The sequence below is a fragment of the Epargyreus clarus genome, unplaced genomic scaffold (assembly GCF_041222505.1).
Source record: "Epargyreus clarus isolate Ecla_fem2 unplaced genomic scaffold, WU_Ecla_fem_2.2 ptg000031l, whole genome shotgun sequence".
Taxonomy (NCBI): domain Eukaryota; kingdom Metazoa; phylum Arthropoda; class Insecta; order Lepidoptera; family Hesperiidae; genus Epargyreus; species Epargyreus clarus.
Genome location: NW_027332236.1, coordinates 10274846 through 10290097, shown reverse-complemented (window position 1 = coordinate 10290097; position 15252 = coordinate 10274846). Strand labels below are relative to the sequence as shown.

The following is a 15252-nucleotide window of genomic DNA, read 5'->3' as shown; positions in this document are numbered from 1 at the left end:
TTAATTATATACTTTCAATGAAATCATTTCAATTATCTCCTTTCAGGACCTCATTAATGATGTCTCCTCAGACGCGAAACAACTTTCTGATGAAACCAGCAACGTAAAAGCTGTACATAATAAGGATGCTATTATCGTAAGTTACTCTGTTTTTAAAGTGACTACTTTAGCGGCGTTATGCACTTTTTGTGATGGTTAAAGAATATTAAACTCGCATCAAGGCACGTGACTTGATCGAAAATTCGTAAGACTGTAATTTTTAAGCGCAATAAATGAATATTGTATTTTACTATATTTTACTTTTATATTGATAATTAAAACAATTCGTATAAAATTATTCACTAACCATTCCAAAATATCAAAAATGCACAACGTTAATATTCAAGTTTTGACTTCTGCCGGCACTCCCGGAGTGCTAGCATTTTTTTATTTGCATTACGTACGCTTTAAAAACTGATCATAACATAACATAGGTGTGCGGTAATAACTGATAATTATATGACACTAAATGATTATTTAATTACGTAGATAATAAAAGACGAAGCTGATGATATAATCAAGGAAGCGAAGGAAGCTACGAAGCCGAATGTATCAGATGACGGAGGTGCTATGGACGATATTATGATAATCAAACAGTTTGCAGAGGTAAGCCTTAATAATAATGTTATTTCACGATACGATACTTTTTGTGCACCCATATTATGGTATATTATTGTATTAATAATCACAAAGTTATACAGAAGTAAATATATTAAAGTTCACATCGCCTACCCCCAAGTTATTTGAATTATAGAAACATACTAGCTAATTAAATTTAAGAATAACAATTCAACAATTAACATACAAACAAACAAACAGTTAACAATAACTCTGTAAATAATTTCAGTATTTTAGATACAATATTTTAATTTTGGATTCACAGAAATGCGATGATCGAGTTAACGCATTGCTCAAGGTCATAGAAGAAATCCACGAAGAGCCATATAAAACAGCTTTGCGTGATAAATTAATCCACTTAAAAGGAAGCAGTGATATGTTGAGGTATTTATTTTACTATATAGGAGTAGTAGACGAGCATGCAGTCTACCTGATAGTAAGTGGCTTCTGCCGCCCATGAACATCTGTAATCAAACCCAGATAGGATTAGGTATTCTTACCTCAGGTCGAACACAGGTGCGCCACTTTCCTTGAGGACTAAGCTGGAACGCTTCGGAAAAGTATGTCTCCCTTACCACACCCTGCAAACCAGAACATAACTGCTGTTATTAAGCAAACATAGGTGTGGCGGTGGAGCCGCCGTGTCGAACCACAAAAGGTTCTACCACCTTCAAAACCAGTTCAGTTATTTGCAACCCAAGACAGAGAGGACTGGAAGATGTCTTACTCGTATCTTATGATATGCCTGAAAACAGCTTGATAAAGGCTTTCAAAGACTACATTTGGGTGGCCTGCGTGTTTGAGTGGTTTCAACTTACTAATGCAAGGGTACATATATTATTTTATGTTAAAAAGAGTTGATTTGAATTACTCGCGAGTAGCAATCTAGCGGGAAATTATATAAAAAGAAGAATATTATATTTTTGATAGAATAAGATATCATAGTATAGTGTGGCAGAGAAAATAAAGAATAGAGCTGTTCTTCTCAATAGTCTTTCAGGAATAATAATTTAAAAATAAATAATTTAATTTTCAGGTTTGCTGTAAATAGCCATATAGCAGCAGCTTCAAGCGCAGCCCTAGATATGAACATGGTCGACTTTGATGAACTTGAAAAGAATATTGATAACATTCTACAATCCACGAGAAAGACGAAAAATATTGATAACGAAAAGGTATTTCATTATTTATATTCTACTTGTAGTTCCCGAGGCTTCGCCCACGTTTTAAAAAAAATGACATCCTATACTTATAACTGAAAATTTGTATTGGAATGACAGTGGCGCCGTCTGTCGAAAATTGTCCTTACCAACAGAAACCTTCGTGGACTCATGCACAACAACTTCGCTAAAGATCGTCACATAATCAAATGCATAGTTTACGATTCTATAAAGGACAGACAAACACTTATTTATATATATATATATATATATATATATATATATATATATATATATATATATATATAGATGTTCAGCTAGAAGTCTAAAAGAGATCGTTTCAGGTCTTATTAGCTCACAGCACTTCAACTCTTTAACTTCCTACTCTCATTTGTCCCGGTATCTATGCTCTTCCTCTGCATAAAAATGACTCCACGTAATCTCTTCAGACAACAGTAATAGCTTAGTGGTCGAAACCGCCTTTCAATCGAGGGTCCACGCACGTCTCATTTTTTCTAAATTATGTGCGTTTTATAAAATAATTATCACTTGCTCCAACGGTGAAGGAAAACATCGTAAGGAAACCTACATACTTGAATCTTAAAAAAATCAAGCTACCTATGTGAAGTCTACCAATTCGCACCTCGCCAGAGCGGTAGACTGTGGGAGACCTGTGCCCAGCGGTAGGATAGTAATGGGTTGATGATGATAATGATTTGATCTCTTCAGCACGCAATATTATTTACAGATAACATATTATAATTATTATTACAGGAATCAGCAGCAGCAGCAATGGCGACAGCGACAACTCTTTGCAGCGCGGTGGCGTATCGGAATGCCGCTGAGAAGATTCCACCGGCGCTTGCAGCTTACCTGCTAGAAACTCGCTCTAAAACAGATCTTTCGGACCCCAAACAGAAGTATAAGTAAGTTAAGGTCCTCCCGGGAAGCTATTGATCATGATCCATTTCCTCTCCACTTTTTTAACCATCCCACATTAAGGTAGTAGAACCCTTTGTGAACCTTTCGACTCAGAGACACCACCGCCACACATAATTCTGCCTATTAACAGTAGTGTTAAGCGCTGCTGTGTTCTAATTTGAAGGATGTGATAAGGGAGACTTACTTATTTGAGGCGTTTCAGCTTAGTCCTCAGAGGTAGCGGCGTATCTCTGGGCGACCTCAGGTAGGAATATCTATATCCTATCTGGGGTTGATTACAGGTGTCCATGGCTGCCATTTTTATATTATAAAAGAAAGTGCTACATTAAGCTATTTTTTTCGATATTTCAAAATTAATCATTTATTTAGTATCAAATACTAGATGTTATTTGATATTTACTTTTAAAAAATCATTATTTAAGTGAATTTATATGTATGCAATTGTAGTTTACAGCAGCCATGTACTGAAAAAACTTGTAAATTTATTACAGACTAGAAGAACATCTGAAAAAATTAATTCATTTGCTCCAAACCCAAGCCTTGGCATCCAGCAGACGCATAGCCACCTGGCAAGAAGCAGATGACGGTGAAATTGCTGAAATAACACATCAAATTATACAGGTTGGTTACTGAGAATGCGTTCTAGAGTATCTAGAGAACTGATACTCGTACTATTGACAAAGGTATTGACAAAAGTTATAACTATGAGATTTTTTAGATATACAATATATCGAAATATTGTGGTAAAATCTTCATGGTGTGGTAAGGGAGACATACTTCTCTGAGGCGTTCCAGCTTAGTCCTCAGGGGAAACGGTGCATCTGTAGCCGACCTCGTGTAGGAATATCTAATCCTGTCTAGGGTTGATTACAAGTGTCCATGGGTGGCAGTAGCCACTTACCATCAAGTAGACTACGCGTAACATATCGTATGATTGAAAAACGATGAACAAATCAAATAAATAGACGTTCAAACTATATAATAATGCAAACGTTGAATTCCAGGAAATAGAAAGCTTCAACAAAGATGACAATGACGAAGTACAAAAAAGTACAGACATAGATGTGGTAACTGAAAGCGATTTGAAGAAACTCCTACTACCATCTAAAGGTGCAGTGGTGCGCGGGAACCAGAAGTAAGTAACTATGACAATATAACAATGAGTTGATGGTGGTTTCACTATGATATACATATATGATTTGGGTACGGAACCCTAAAAAAGAGACATTGAGAGAGATGAGATGAAGAGAATCGTTGGTGATGTTAATAAATAAATAAATAAGAGAAAGATTGACATTGCTGAACGTGTACACAGAGAGCTGAGCCACCAGCTCTCGCAGCACATGCAGAAGCTGGGCTCGATGGCGAGCATGGTGCAGCTCGGCGTCGGCCGGCGCGAGTCGCTCGCGCGCACGCTGCACGCGCTCGCCGACGTCGCGATGCAACTCGCGCTCATAGCGAGATCCGTTCCCACTCACGTAAGTCACAGCACTTTTTTTTCCTTAAAAGGTACCCTATGCCGTCGTTCCTTAAAATAACATTAACTAAGTCGGACATAAAAATATAAATTCTTGGAGAACAGAACGTCCGCTTTCGAATGATTTGAAACATTGAGCCAAAAAAAAATGTTAATACACGAAAGCTTTAAATTGATGAATGGCGGGAACTTAACTGCCAAAATAATATGAAAAAATATGTATTTTTTTTAAATTGAGGCTTTTCCTTTTGGTTAGTCATTAATCATTACTTCCCAGATTTTGATCCTTATAAGCAACACTATCAGATAGTGGAATAATATAGAGGGTGTATTTTTTTTCAAATTGAACTCGTTCGATTCCCAGCTAGGGAAAAAGTTATTTTAAAAAAGTAATCCTTGGCCTCGTAACCCCTTTCAGCATTTTTCGCTAATCCTTATAGTTTCGGATTTGGCCCTGAAGGCCCGTTTGAAAAATTCACCCTGTATACAAGCTCCGAACTGAGATTGTCATATTATTCAAAGAACTCTTTGCTAAGTTAAAATTATTCTCTTACCATCAGGATCCTATAACGAAGATGAGGATAGAAGACGCGACGCAAACGATGTGTTCGACGACCTACAACTTGCTGAAGACCGCGGAGGTAGCAAGTCAGGTAAGGGAGGAGCTTAGATGAGTAACAGAGGGGCGTAGGGCGGGGCGACGTGGGGCACCGCCCACGGCCTCGGGGCCACGCCCCTTAGAAATAAATCGCCAAGTACGAGTCGAACTCGCACATGGAGGCTTCCGTACCACCAAATGTTCATTATTTTTTACTTATTTTTATTAATTTTATTATTTTCAACAATACTTAGTTATATGACACAGCAATAGATGGCGTTGGGGTGATGAAGAATGATAAGTTACCATAATAAAATTAAAATAACTATATATAGGTATTAAAATATATTTTGTGGTTCTTATTTGTATTTATTATAATACCAGTTATAGTAATAAACTTCCGTATTCCGAGGTGGGCGTAAATAGTGGCGAGACAGTTCATATTATGCTGCTTACGACAATATTATTTGTATAACTGTTTTTGCTTCGAAATAAACGTCAGCGTTTTGTGACTTCATTCAATTTCAAGACGGTCTAGTAGTAGACTATCTTTCTATTTTACTTATCAAAGAGAAGGAGATAATAGGAAATAGTAAAACTACACTCTTTTACACGCCTAAGGTCTAGGTATAAAATTAATGACTATAACCTGTTTTGGCACGAGGGTCCTCTCAGATTGGAGAGGATTTAGTCCATTGATAACTATACGAAATTGTATTTTGTATGACAATTTTAAGGTGGGCGAAAATTCAATAAGAATACAAAGATTTCAAATTGTGATTGATGTTAAACGGGTTAGGTATACTCATGTCTTTTACTTATAAATATATAATACCTGAATGACCGAGTTTTGCTCGGTGTTGTAGGTAATAATAAAACAAAAATACGACATTTTCTGAAAATAAAACCTAGCTAGATCGATTTATCGCACCGAATCCCCCTAAATAGGTACATGATTTCAAGAAAACCGTTGGAGCCGTTTCCGAGATCGTTGATATACCTAAATATAAATACAAAAATTGCTCGTTTAAAGGTATTAGATAATCAAAATGATTTTTAATTCCCACAGGACCCACAACACCCTGACACCCACAGAAGACTTCACGAAGCGTGTCGTTTGCTGAACGAATCCATTACTAAATTGGTAAGTTCCTTTATTATATTCATATAGTTCGCGCCAAACTGTTAGTCCGCTCTGAAATTGTTGCGAGCAGATGTAGTCATACAATTTGCTATGCGACGCGATTCATTTCCATATTCAGAACGGACTAGCAGAATTACGCGAAATATACCAGGCGTGAATAAGTTAACAGGTCGCAAATGCACACCTTGCATTGCAGCTATTTATTAGCTAGCTACTCATCATCCTCCAGGTGGTAGAACTCTTTGTGGTTCGACTCCGGCAGCACCACCGCCACACATATTTCTGCTTAACAGTAGTGTTAAGCGCTGCTGTATTCTGGTTTGAAGGTTGTGGTAAGGGAGACAGGTACTTTTTCGAGGCGTACCAGCTTAGTTCTCAGGGGTAGCAGCGCATACACCAACATACATAGGAATCGAATCCTATCTGGGGCTCATTACAGTCCATGGGCGACAGTAGCCACGTACTATCATGTGGACTGCATGTTCATCTGCTACGCCTATATTATAAAAAAAAACCTCATCAATTGATAATCTGTTGGTGGTGGCACCTCAAAATCTCTTTACATCTTTTCCTCGGGAACAGTGTTTTCTGCTCAGTATTGTCGAAACTGCAACAAATCTTGGTGTCGTTTGCGTTTTGAAAAACCGTGGACAGGTTTGTGGCCCTGTTGGCGCGTCGTATGTACGCACGCGCCGACAATGGGCCACATACCCATCTGAGAGGTTTCACACTCCTCCACGCTCGATCACCGGACGGTCGCCCGCTCCCTCGTGAACTCGAGGGGCAGGTGTCCTCCGATCACCTGGAGAACTGAAAATCTGCACACGCAGCCTGGCACAGGTCACTTATAGGAAAGCTGCACCGCTGCCTCACGGCAGTTCACAACACCGGTGGGCAGTGTACCCACTGAGGAGATTGCCCGGGTAAGGAGGGATCCCTCGAGGCCCGTAAACCCTGCGCCATGCGGCGAAGTCACGCCGCGGCATAGGACGACCATATTGCTGGCGTTTTGAAGCATTCATTTGATTACCTCACTTGTGATTACCGGCACATATCTTTCCAGTCCCGGGTGACGCTACCAGAGGACAGGATGCAGCGCGACTGCGGTGAGATCGCCCGCAACTTGCAGCTGCAGCTCGGCTTGCTGCAGACCGACTACCCCACGTGCAGCATGACGTATGCGGCTTGCTTGAAACCGTTGGAGAACCAAAATAATTTGCGTGAGTTACTTGTTATCAGATGGATCAATTCTTTATACCGATTTGTATAACTTTGTGATTCATCATCATCAACAACTCATTACTGTCCCACTGCTGGGCACAGGTCTCCTCTCATAATGAAAAGGATTAGGCCATAGTCCACCGCGCTGGCCAAGTACTTAGATATTGGTAGACTTCTCATATCTCTCTTTGAGATTTTGAGATGTTTTCCTTCAACGTTTAGCAAGTGATAATTAATTTCTAATACGCACATAACTTTAAAAAAACCAGAGGTACGTGCCTGGGATTTGAACCTCGGACCCCTCGATCGAGAGGCCGAGTTTCTTAACCACCACTATCACTGCTTATTATCATCTTGTGATTACATTTTGAAAAGGGGGACTTCCGCCGGGATATGATTACTTGCCCAAGGAGTAGCTTCTAGGTAGTAGGGAGTAATTTGGAGCTTGTATATAAAATATGTTAAGGAAACTTTGTTTTGACGACTCTTGAAAACATGGCGTCTCATGTATTTTGAACTAGTTTTTGCCCGCGGCTTCGCCCGCGTTTAAAAGAAAATAATATAGCATACTAACATATATAAAACTGAAAATTCGTACCTTTAACTTTGCTAAAGATCATCACTTGATCAAATGCATATTTTACGATTCAATTCTTACTAATATCGATTAAAATAATCGATCTTTTGTGTCCAAAAGACCGATTCTCCGATTAATCGATTAGATCGCCATCCCTAGTTCCCGTGGGATTTCCGGGATAAAAACTAACCTATGTCCTTTCTCGGCTCTCAGACTATCTTCGTACAAAATTTCATTAAAATCGGTTCAGTGGTTTAGACGTGAAGAAGAGACAACCAGACAGACAGACAGACAGACAGAGTTACTTTCGGATTTATAATATTAGTAAGGATAATGATAAAGAAACATGGTAGAGTCAAGGTGGTAGTTCTACCAGGTATCACCGCCACACCTATTTCTAGCATAGTTCTGCGTTGCAGTAAAAGGGTGTAAATGCCAACTTACATGTAAAGCGATCATCTTGCTCCTCACGAGTACTCATCATCAACCATTCACACATGAGTCGCTTCACAGAATGAGAAGGATTAGGCCATAGTCCATCGCGCTGACCAAGTGCGTATTCTAGATCACATACCTCATTTCTTATGTTTTGTCCTCACGATGTTTTCTTCCACCGTTAGAGCTAGTGATAATTAATTTTGTAATACGCACATAACTTTGAAAAATCAGCAGAGCCTGGGATTTGAACCTCGGATCCCTCGAACCCCGCATTTCGACCACCTCAGCAGTAACGCATATTTTTTTTTCTTCTACAGAATCTCTCCAAAGTGAGGAATCTATGAGTCTAACCTAACCTAACCTAACCTAACGCACATTTTCTTTTCTGTTCTACAGAATCTCTCCAAAGTGAAGAATCTATGAGTCTAACCTAACCTAACCTAACCTAACGCACATTTTCTTTTCTGTTCTACAGAATCTCTACAAAGTGAGGAACCTATGAGTCGGGAGGAGTGCAGCGCCCACTTGCAGTATCTAAGCTCCATGGTGTGTCACAGCGCGGAGTATGCTGCTCAATGCGGTTATCTGGTAAGAACACTACCACTGAGGACAGACTGGACGCATTTTTAAATGTGGTAGAACCCTTTGTGATTCGACTCAGATGGTACCACCGCCACACCTATTTCTGCCTTTTAACAGTAGTGTTAAGCACCGCTTTGTTCTGGTTTGAAGGGTGTGATAAGTGAGACATACTTTGCCGAGGCTTTCCACCTTCGTCCTCAGGGATAGTAGTGTATCTGTGGCCGCCCTCAGGTAGGAATATCTAATAGGAATATCTTATCTGGAGTTGATTACAGGTGTCCATGGGCGGCAGTAGCCACCTATCATCAGTTGGACTGCATGCTCGTCTGCTACTCCTGTATTATAAAAAAATTGCAGCCCTTTGGCTCAACTCTCAACCGTCCTCAACTCTCTGGTGTTCCACTGCCGGGCACGGTTCTCCTCCCAGAGAGGCAGACCTTAGGCCATATTCCAATGCACTAATCAAGTGCGAATTGGTAGATTTCACACATTTTTCATAACCTTTTATAGCTAAAAGAAGTAATAATAAGGTTTTAATCTTTAAGAAGCCTAAAATTTGAATCTGTAACATCTGCTTACAATTTATAGATTTGGAGCTCAAGAAAGAAGTATCTTATTTAATAGTATGCTATTTAACAAAAAATATATTGTTTCAGTTGTCGCTTCCTGAAGAACATCAGTACATTGCCAAAGAGGGATTCTTGAACGTGCCCCGTATTCGGAATATTACCGGCGAAATCAGACTCGCATGTTTGAAAATCATACGCTCTAAATTTGTTGAAGATGTAAGTGTGACTCAGTGTATTTCTTTTAAAAAATATTATTTTACACTAGCTGCTGATATGTTCACAGATAAATTCGAGTTGGTATGTTTTTATGAGTACTTTTGTACACCCCTACCCTATATTTCTAGTATTTGAAAGCATTTTTTTTTTCATCAACTATATGGTTGTCTGGAAGAGATCGCTTTTAAGTGATAAGACCGCCTATTGTACTTTTCATACCATGTATGTGAATATTTGTCATTTATTAGTTGGTGTACAATTAAGCATTTTTGTATTGTATTGTATTGTATTGTATTGTATTGTATTGTATTGTATTGTATTGTATTGTATTGTATTGAAATAATTATTATTGGATTATACTTTTGGTACTTTTAACGAAAAATATAGAAGTGAATATTCCCAACACCGACATCTAAAATCAACACCATGAAGTTGATTAGTAAATGGCGCAAGTTTTGCAGAAAAGGCTAATCACAAAGTTATTTGAAATATTTGTTTTGGTATGATATCATATGACAATAAAACTTACGATAGGATTCTGATCATTATGTATTTTTTTATGTTTTATACTCAGTAATTTTATTTTTTGCGCATATACACATTGATACACACACTCTTACCAAATACACTAATACATACAATATAATCTTTTACATGTATTTTTTTTTAAATTAGTGATAAGGCAGACCTGTAGAAAAGTAATCATTAAGACGTCCATTATGATGATTATAACACCAGAAAAATCGTCAATGTATCGCCAGTTAAGAAGGAAAACTCTTTTTGTGCTCATCGGGAGAAAATTTATTCCACATTTTGTACTACAATAAACAGAAATTACATTTGTTTTAAGGGCGAAATTCAAACCCGCTATATTAGGTCATCACTTTAGCTTTAGCACTTGATCATACTAAATAGAGACGAACTAAACATAGAATGGATAAAAATAATATATTTTAAATCATTTATTCATATACATCTGTATAACATATATTTCATTAGTTAAAATACTAATGTAATTTATAAAAAAACGTAAAAAAACAATATATCAAAAACTATATTGTTTTTAATAATAACTTATGATTAAACAAATAGTTAAATAATTTAGGTTAGGTTAGTTTAGGTTAGGTTAGCTTCATTCAAATTATTGTGCCTTAGAAGAGTCCCTAAAAAGCTGGCGATATTAAATAGCAAAGCTAATTATTTGCCCTAGATCGTTGGTGCACTCGATCAAACGCTATGAAAAGTGTTTAAAGAATGATCGAGCGTTTTTTTTTTTGTTTTTCAGGCAAATTATTCACAATCCGATATAAATAAGTACATTATCGAACTGCAAGAAGTAACACAAGAAGCTGCAGCGAAGATGAGAGATCCGCACGTGAGAAAAGAAGTATCGGATAGTTTACAAGAAATGGAATGTGCTTCTAAGGATCTTCGTGAAGCTTTGACAAGAGGTCCTGGGGAAATGGTAAGCATTAAAGATCATTGGTCTTCACCAACCTATCAATTGCTGGGGACGGTAAGAAAGAACTTTGACTATACTACCGTATTAGCTTGTGGTTTATTAATTCTATGTGAAAAATAATGGCATTTAAAAAAAAAGAGGGATTAAGTGAATAAATAAATGAAGAGAATGAAGTAAGTATGTAAGAGTAATGAAGTGAAAAAAGACAAACTTACTGAGTTTTTTACCTGATCTTCTCAGTCGAAACTCGAAGCCGCGTTCCGGTCTGGTAGTAGTTTACTACAGTTACAATTTGTAATTGCCGCCTGCATATGCCTATACAATACATTATATTTCATTTCATTGTTGACGAATTTAGCTCCCTTATAATAAAATAACCTTAAGGTTGCACCGTAGGTTCGTTTAAAGTTTGCATTATATCTAATTATAACTATAACCTTGATAGCGATGGAATGTAACGATTATGTGTTGCCTCCAGTTATTTGTCAGTAGTGTCATTTGTCAATTTAATTTAAGATTACATTGATCTATGTGTGTGTAATAAGATAAACCCGAATATTAAAGGTTTTATTAAACAGAAAACTAGGTGACATTAGCAATAGTATATGAGTGACATATGTTTTAATCATATAAATCTTTTATGGCGTTTTCATCACATTCTTCCCCGCTGATATTATTATGTTGTATAATCTTGAAAATATAATGGCGGGCGCCGTATTCTTCCTGATCTTCTTACTATAGGTTCTTGAGGTGAACTCAAAGGAGATGAATATACTGAATGCGGAGAGGAGTGTGGTGATGATAATTCAACTTCTTCTTCTATTTCAGAACCTGTCGGTGCAAGGTTTCTATTAGACGTTGTTACCTCTCGTCCATCCGGAAAACGTACTCTACTGTATAAAGGATTAGGTTCTATTAATTCGACTTCGTCCACTATTGGGTCATACTTAGATTTTGGTGTAGGATTTCGTCTGTATACTTTATTCCCTGGACATAACCAGGAGGGAAACATTTGATCAGGAGAATAACGCCTTGCATGATTAAACATCCTTTCATGGGGAGTTGCGTTTGTCGCTGTACAAAGTAATGATCTTATGTTTAACAAGGCTTCAGGTAATACGGTTTCCCAGTCTGCAATAGATAGATTTCTGGATCTCAGAACGAGACGAATCGTAAGCCATAGCGTACCATTCAGACGTTCAATTTGACCATTCCCTCTAGGATTATACGGTGCGGAATGACTTACAGCTATTCCTTTTTTGTTTAAAAATTCTCTTAACTGCGTCGAGATGAAACCTGAACCTCGGTCAGTATGGATGTATGAAGGTATTCCAAAAATAGAGAATAAATCTTTTAAACAATTTATGATGGTTTCACTGCTCATATCTGAGCATGGATATGCGAAGGGAAATCTCGAGTATTCATCAATAATGGTTAGAAGATACTTATTTTTACCCTTCGACGGCAATGGCCCCTTGAAATCAAGTGCTAACCTTTCCAATGGAGTTGTTGCTTTAATAAGTGTTCCAGTACACTTTAAGAATCTGGGTTTGATTTCTGCACAAATTCTACATTGTGATACAATCCTCTTAACATCATCTGTTGAATATGGTAAGTTCTTACTTCGTACATAGTGTGTTAAGCGAGTTATACCAGGATGACCCAGATCATTATGGAGTGTAGATAGCTGATTCTCTCTGACTGAAGCACATGTTTGCCTTGACAAAGCATCAGCTACAATATTTTCTGATCCCGGCCGATACATAATATCAAAATTATAATTCGATAGCTCTAACCTCCATCTTTGTATCTTTTCGTTTTTAATCTTGCTTGCATTATTCTGTAACATGTAGGCTACCGATTTTTGATCTGTTATTAAATAAAACCGACGGCCAAGAAGGTAATGTCTCCATTTCTTTATACTTTCGACTATAGCACAAGCTTCCTTCTCTATAATAGGATATTTCTTTTCACTATCACTCAGTGATCTAGAGAAAAATGCCACAGGTCTTCCATTTTGTGTAAGAGTGGCTGCGATAGAGACATCAGAAGCATCAGTTTCAACTGTTAAAGGTACATTAGGGTCAATTACAGTTAACGATGATTTAGCTATGAGTTCCTTAAGAGATTCAAAAGCAGCTTTTTGATTTTCATCAAGAGGAAATCGTTCAGTGATGACGAGAGGATGTAGTTTATTAGAAAAATCTGGTATCCACTTCGAATAATGCGCAAACAACCCTATAGCACGCTTCAAAGATGCTGAATCTTGAGGAACAGGCATGTCTAGAAGTGATTTAAGCCTATCTGGGTCCGGTTTGACTGTCCCATCAGCAATGTTATAACCAAGAATATTGATACTCTGTTTTGAAAATTCAGATTTGTCTTGGTTAACAGTTAATGAATATGTATCAACTGCTTCCATGAATTTTTTTAGTTTCTCATCATGATCAATTTGATCATTTCCACATATTGTAATATCATCCAAATACGCAAATACTCCTTCTAGTTTACATTTTTCGATGATCTTATCAATTGCCCGTTGGAAACAAGCTACTCCATTAGTTACTCCAAAGGGAATACGACAGAACTGATACAAGTTTCCACACGCTTCAAACGCCGTATATGGCCTGTTACTTTTAAGAATAGGAATTTGGTGATACGCTGACTTAAGATCTATTTTTGAAAAAAATCTGTATTTGGATATTCTGGATACTATATCTTCTATATTTGGCAAAGGATAAGCATCAAGTTGTGTGAATTTATTAATTGTTTGAGAATAATCAATACACATTCGTTTCTTGTGATACGTTCCAGACGTCACGATGGCTTGAGCTCTCCATGGAGAATTACTTTCTTCTATAATTCCATCGGACAATAATTTTCGGACTTCATTTTGTATGAATGCAAAAACATCAGGAGCATATTTTCTAGATTTTATAGCTATTGGTTTGCAGTCAGATGTCAAATGAGGAAATAGATCCACTGGCTCTATTACTGCTTCTTTAAGAACCGCTACACGTAGGGCTGGTCTTGGTCCGTTAAATTTAATTTCCACTGACGAACATTGTTCTAGAACATCATGACCCAATATAATATCTGAACATAAATTTTTCATTACTCGCAGAGGTGTAGAAAAAGATTCATTATATATTGTAATAGCTGCGATGCATACTGATTCAATATCAAAACGAAATGATGAGTTTGCCATTGAAACAGCTTGACGCCAAGGATGCACAGGAAAATTGTTAATTTTGACTATACTCTCATTAATAAAACTTGCTGTGCTACCTGTATCAATTAAGGCCTTAAGAGGTAAGCCATTTACTGTGACCAAAACAGTGCACTTCTTCAAGCCTACTGAAGCTGATATTAAACAAGAAGTCATTTCATCTGTGTCGTTTACTGTGGCCACAGGAGGCAAACTTCTACATACTTTAGCAAAATGTCCTTGTTTGCCACATTTTAAACAAGTAGTATTTGAAGCTGGGCAGAACCGACGAGCATGTAAGGAACCACCGCAGAAATAGCATTTATTATTTTTTTTAATATCAGGTATTGACTGATGGCCACTTTGCTTGGAGTTATTTCTGATAGAAATAGACTTATTTACGGCCACAACATGTGGAAAAGTGAAGCTTTCAGATTGTACTTGGGCCGACTCTAGTGCGCGTGCTTTGTTATAAGCTTCGTCTAAGGTCAAAGTTAAATTTTCTAATAATCTCTGTCTTATGTGTGATGAAGACATTCCAGCAATAAAAGCTCCACGAATAGAATCTTTTTCATTTTCTTCTGCAGAAACAGACTTAAAATTGCATTCTTTCGATAATAGCTTCAAAGCCTGAATAAATTGATCAATGGATTCTCCTGGTTGTTGAGTTCGAGTAAATAGTTTGTGGCGTGCAAATATTTCACTTTTAGGTTTAACGTAAATTGATTCTAAGGTGGATAAAGCTGAGTTGTACGTACTGCATGACGAGATGTAATCGTATATAGCTGGCGAGATGTGATTTATCAATAGCCTTAATTTTACTTCTTCGGAAAATTTTATTTCAGTATCTGACGTACTTCTTTGAGATTCTTCTAAAAAATTCTCGAACGTTCTTTTCCAATGTATCCACTGCGATGATGCATTTTGGGACGACGTTGGATCAATATCAAATCTGTCTGGTTTCAGGAATCGATACATATTGTATAATCATTGATAATTTC

The 15252-nt window shown here is 37.4% G+C and overlaps 1 protein-coding gene across 1 annotated transcript in view; it reads left to right on the top strand.

The window, feature by feature from the left end:
• LOC140754657 (uncharacterized) overlaps positions 1 to 15252 on the top strand; it is a 52618-nt gene that overhangs the window by 19549 nt on the left and 17817 nt on the right. Inside the window, exons 16-29 of the mRNA XM_073089678.1 lie at positions 47 to 136; positions 529 to 645; positions 923 to 1041; positions 1694 to 1832; positions 2592 to 2743; positions 3251 to 3380; positions 3764 to 3894; positions 4075 to 4237; positions 4797 to 4889; positions 5904 to 5978; positions 7042 to 7198; positions 8690 to 8802; positions 9453 to 9581; positions 10867 to 11046. Of these exons, the coding sequence (XP_072945779.1) occupies positions 47 to 136; positions 529 to 645; positions 923 to 1041; positions 1694 to 1832; positions 2592 to 2743; positions 3251 to 3380; positions 3764 to 3894; positions 4075 to 4237; positions 4797 to 4889; positions 5904 to 5978; positions 7042 to 7198; positions 8690 to 8802; positions 9453 to 9581; positions 10867 to 11046 (1788 nt within the window). The remainder of the gene's footprint in view (positions 1 to 46; positions 137 to 528; positions 646 to 922; positions 1042 to 1693; positions 1833 to 2591; positions 2744 to 3250; positions 3381 to 3763; positions 3895 to 4074; positions 4238 to 4796; positions 4890 to 5903; positions 5979 to 7041; positions 7199 to 8689; positions 8803 to 9452; positions 9582 to 10866; positions 11047 to 15252) is intronic.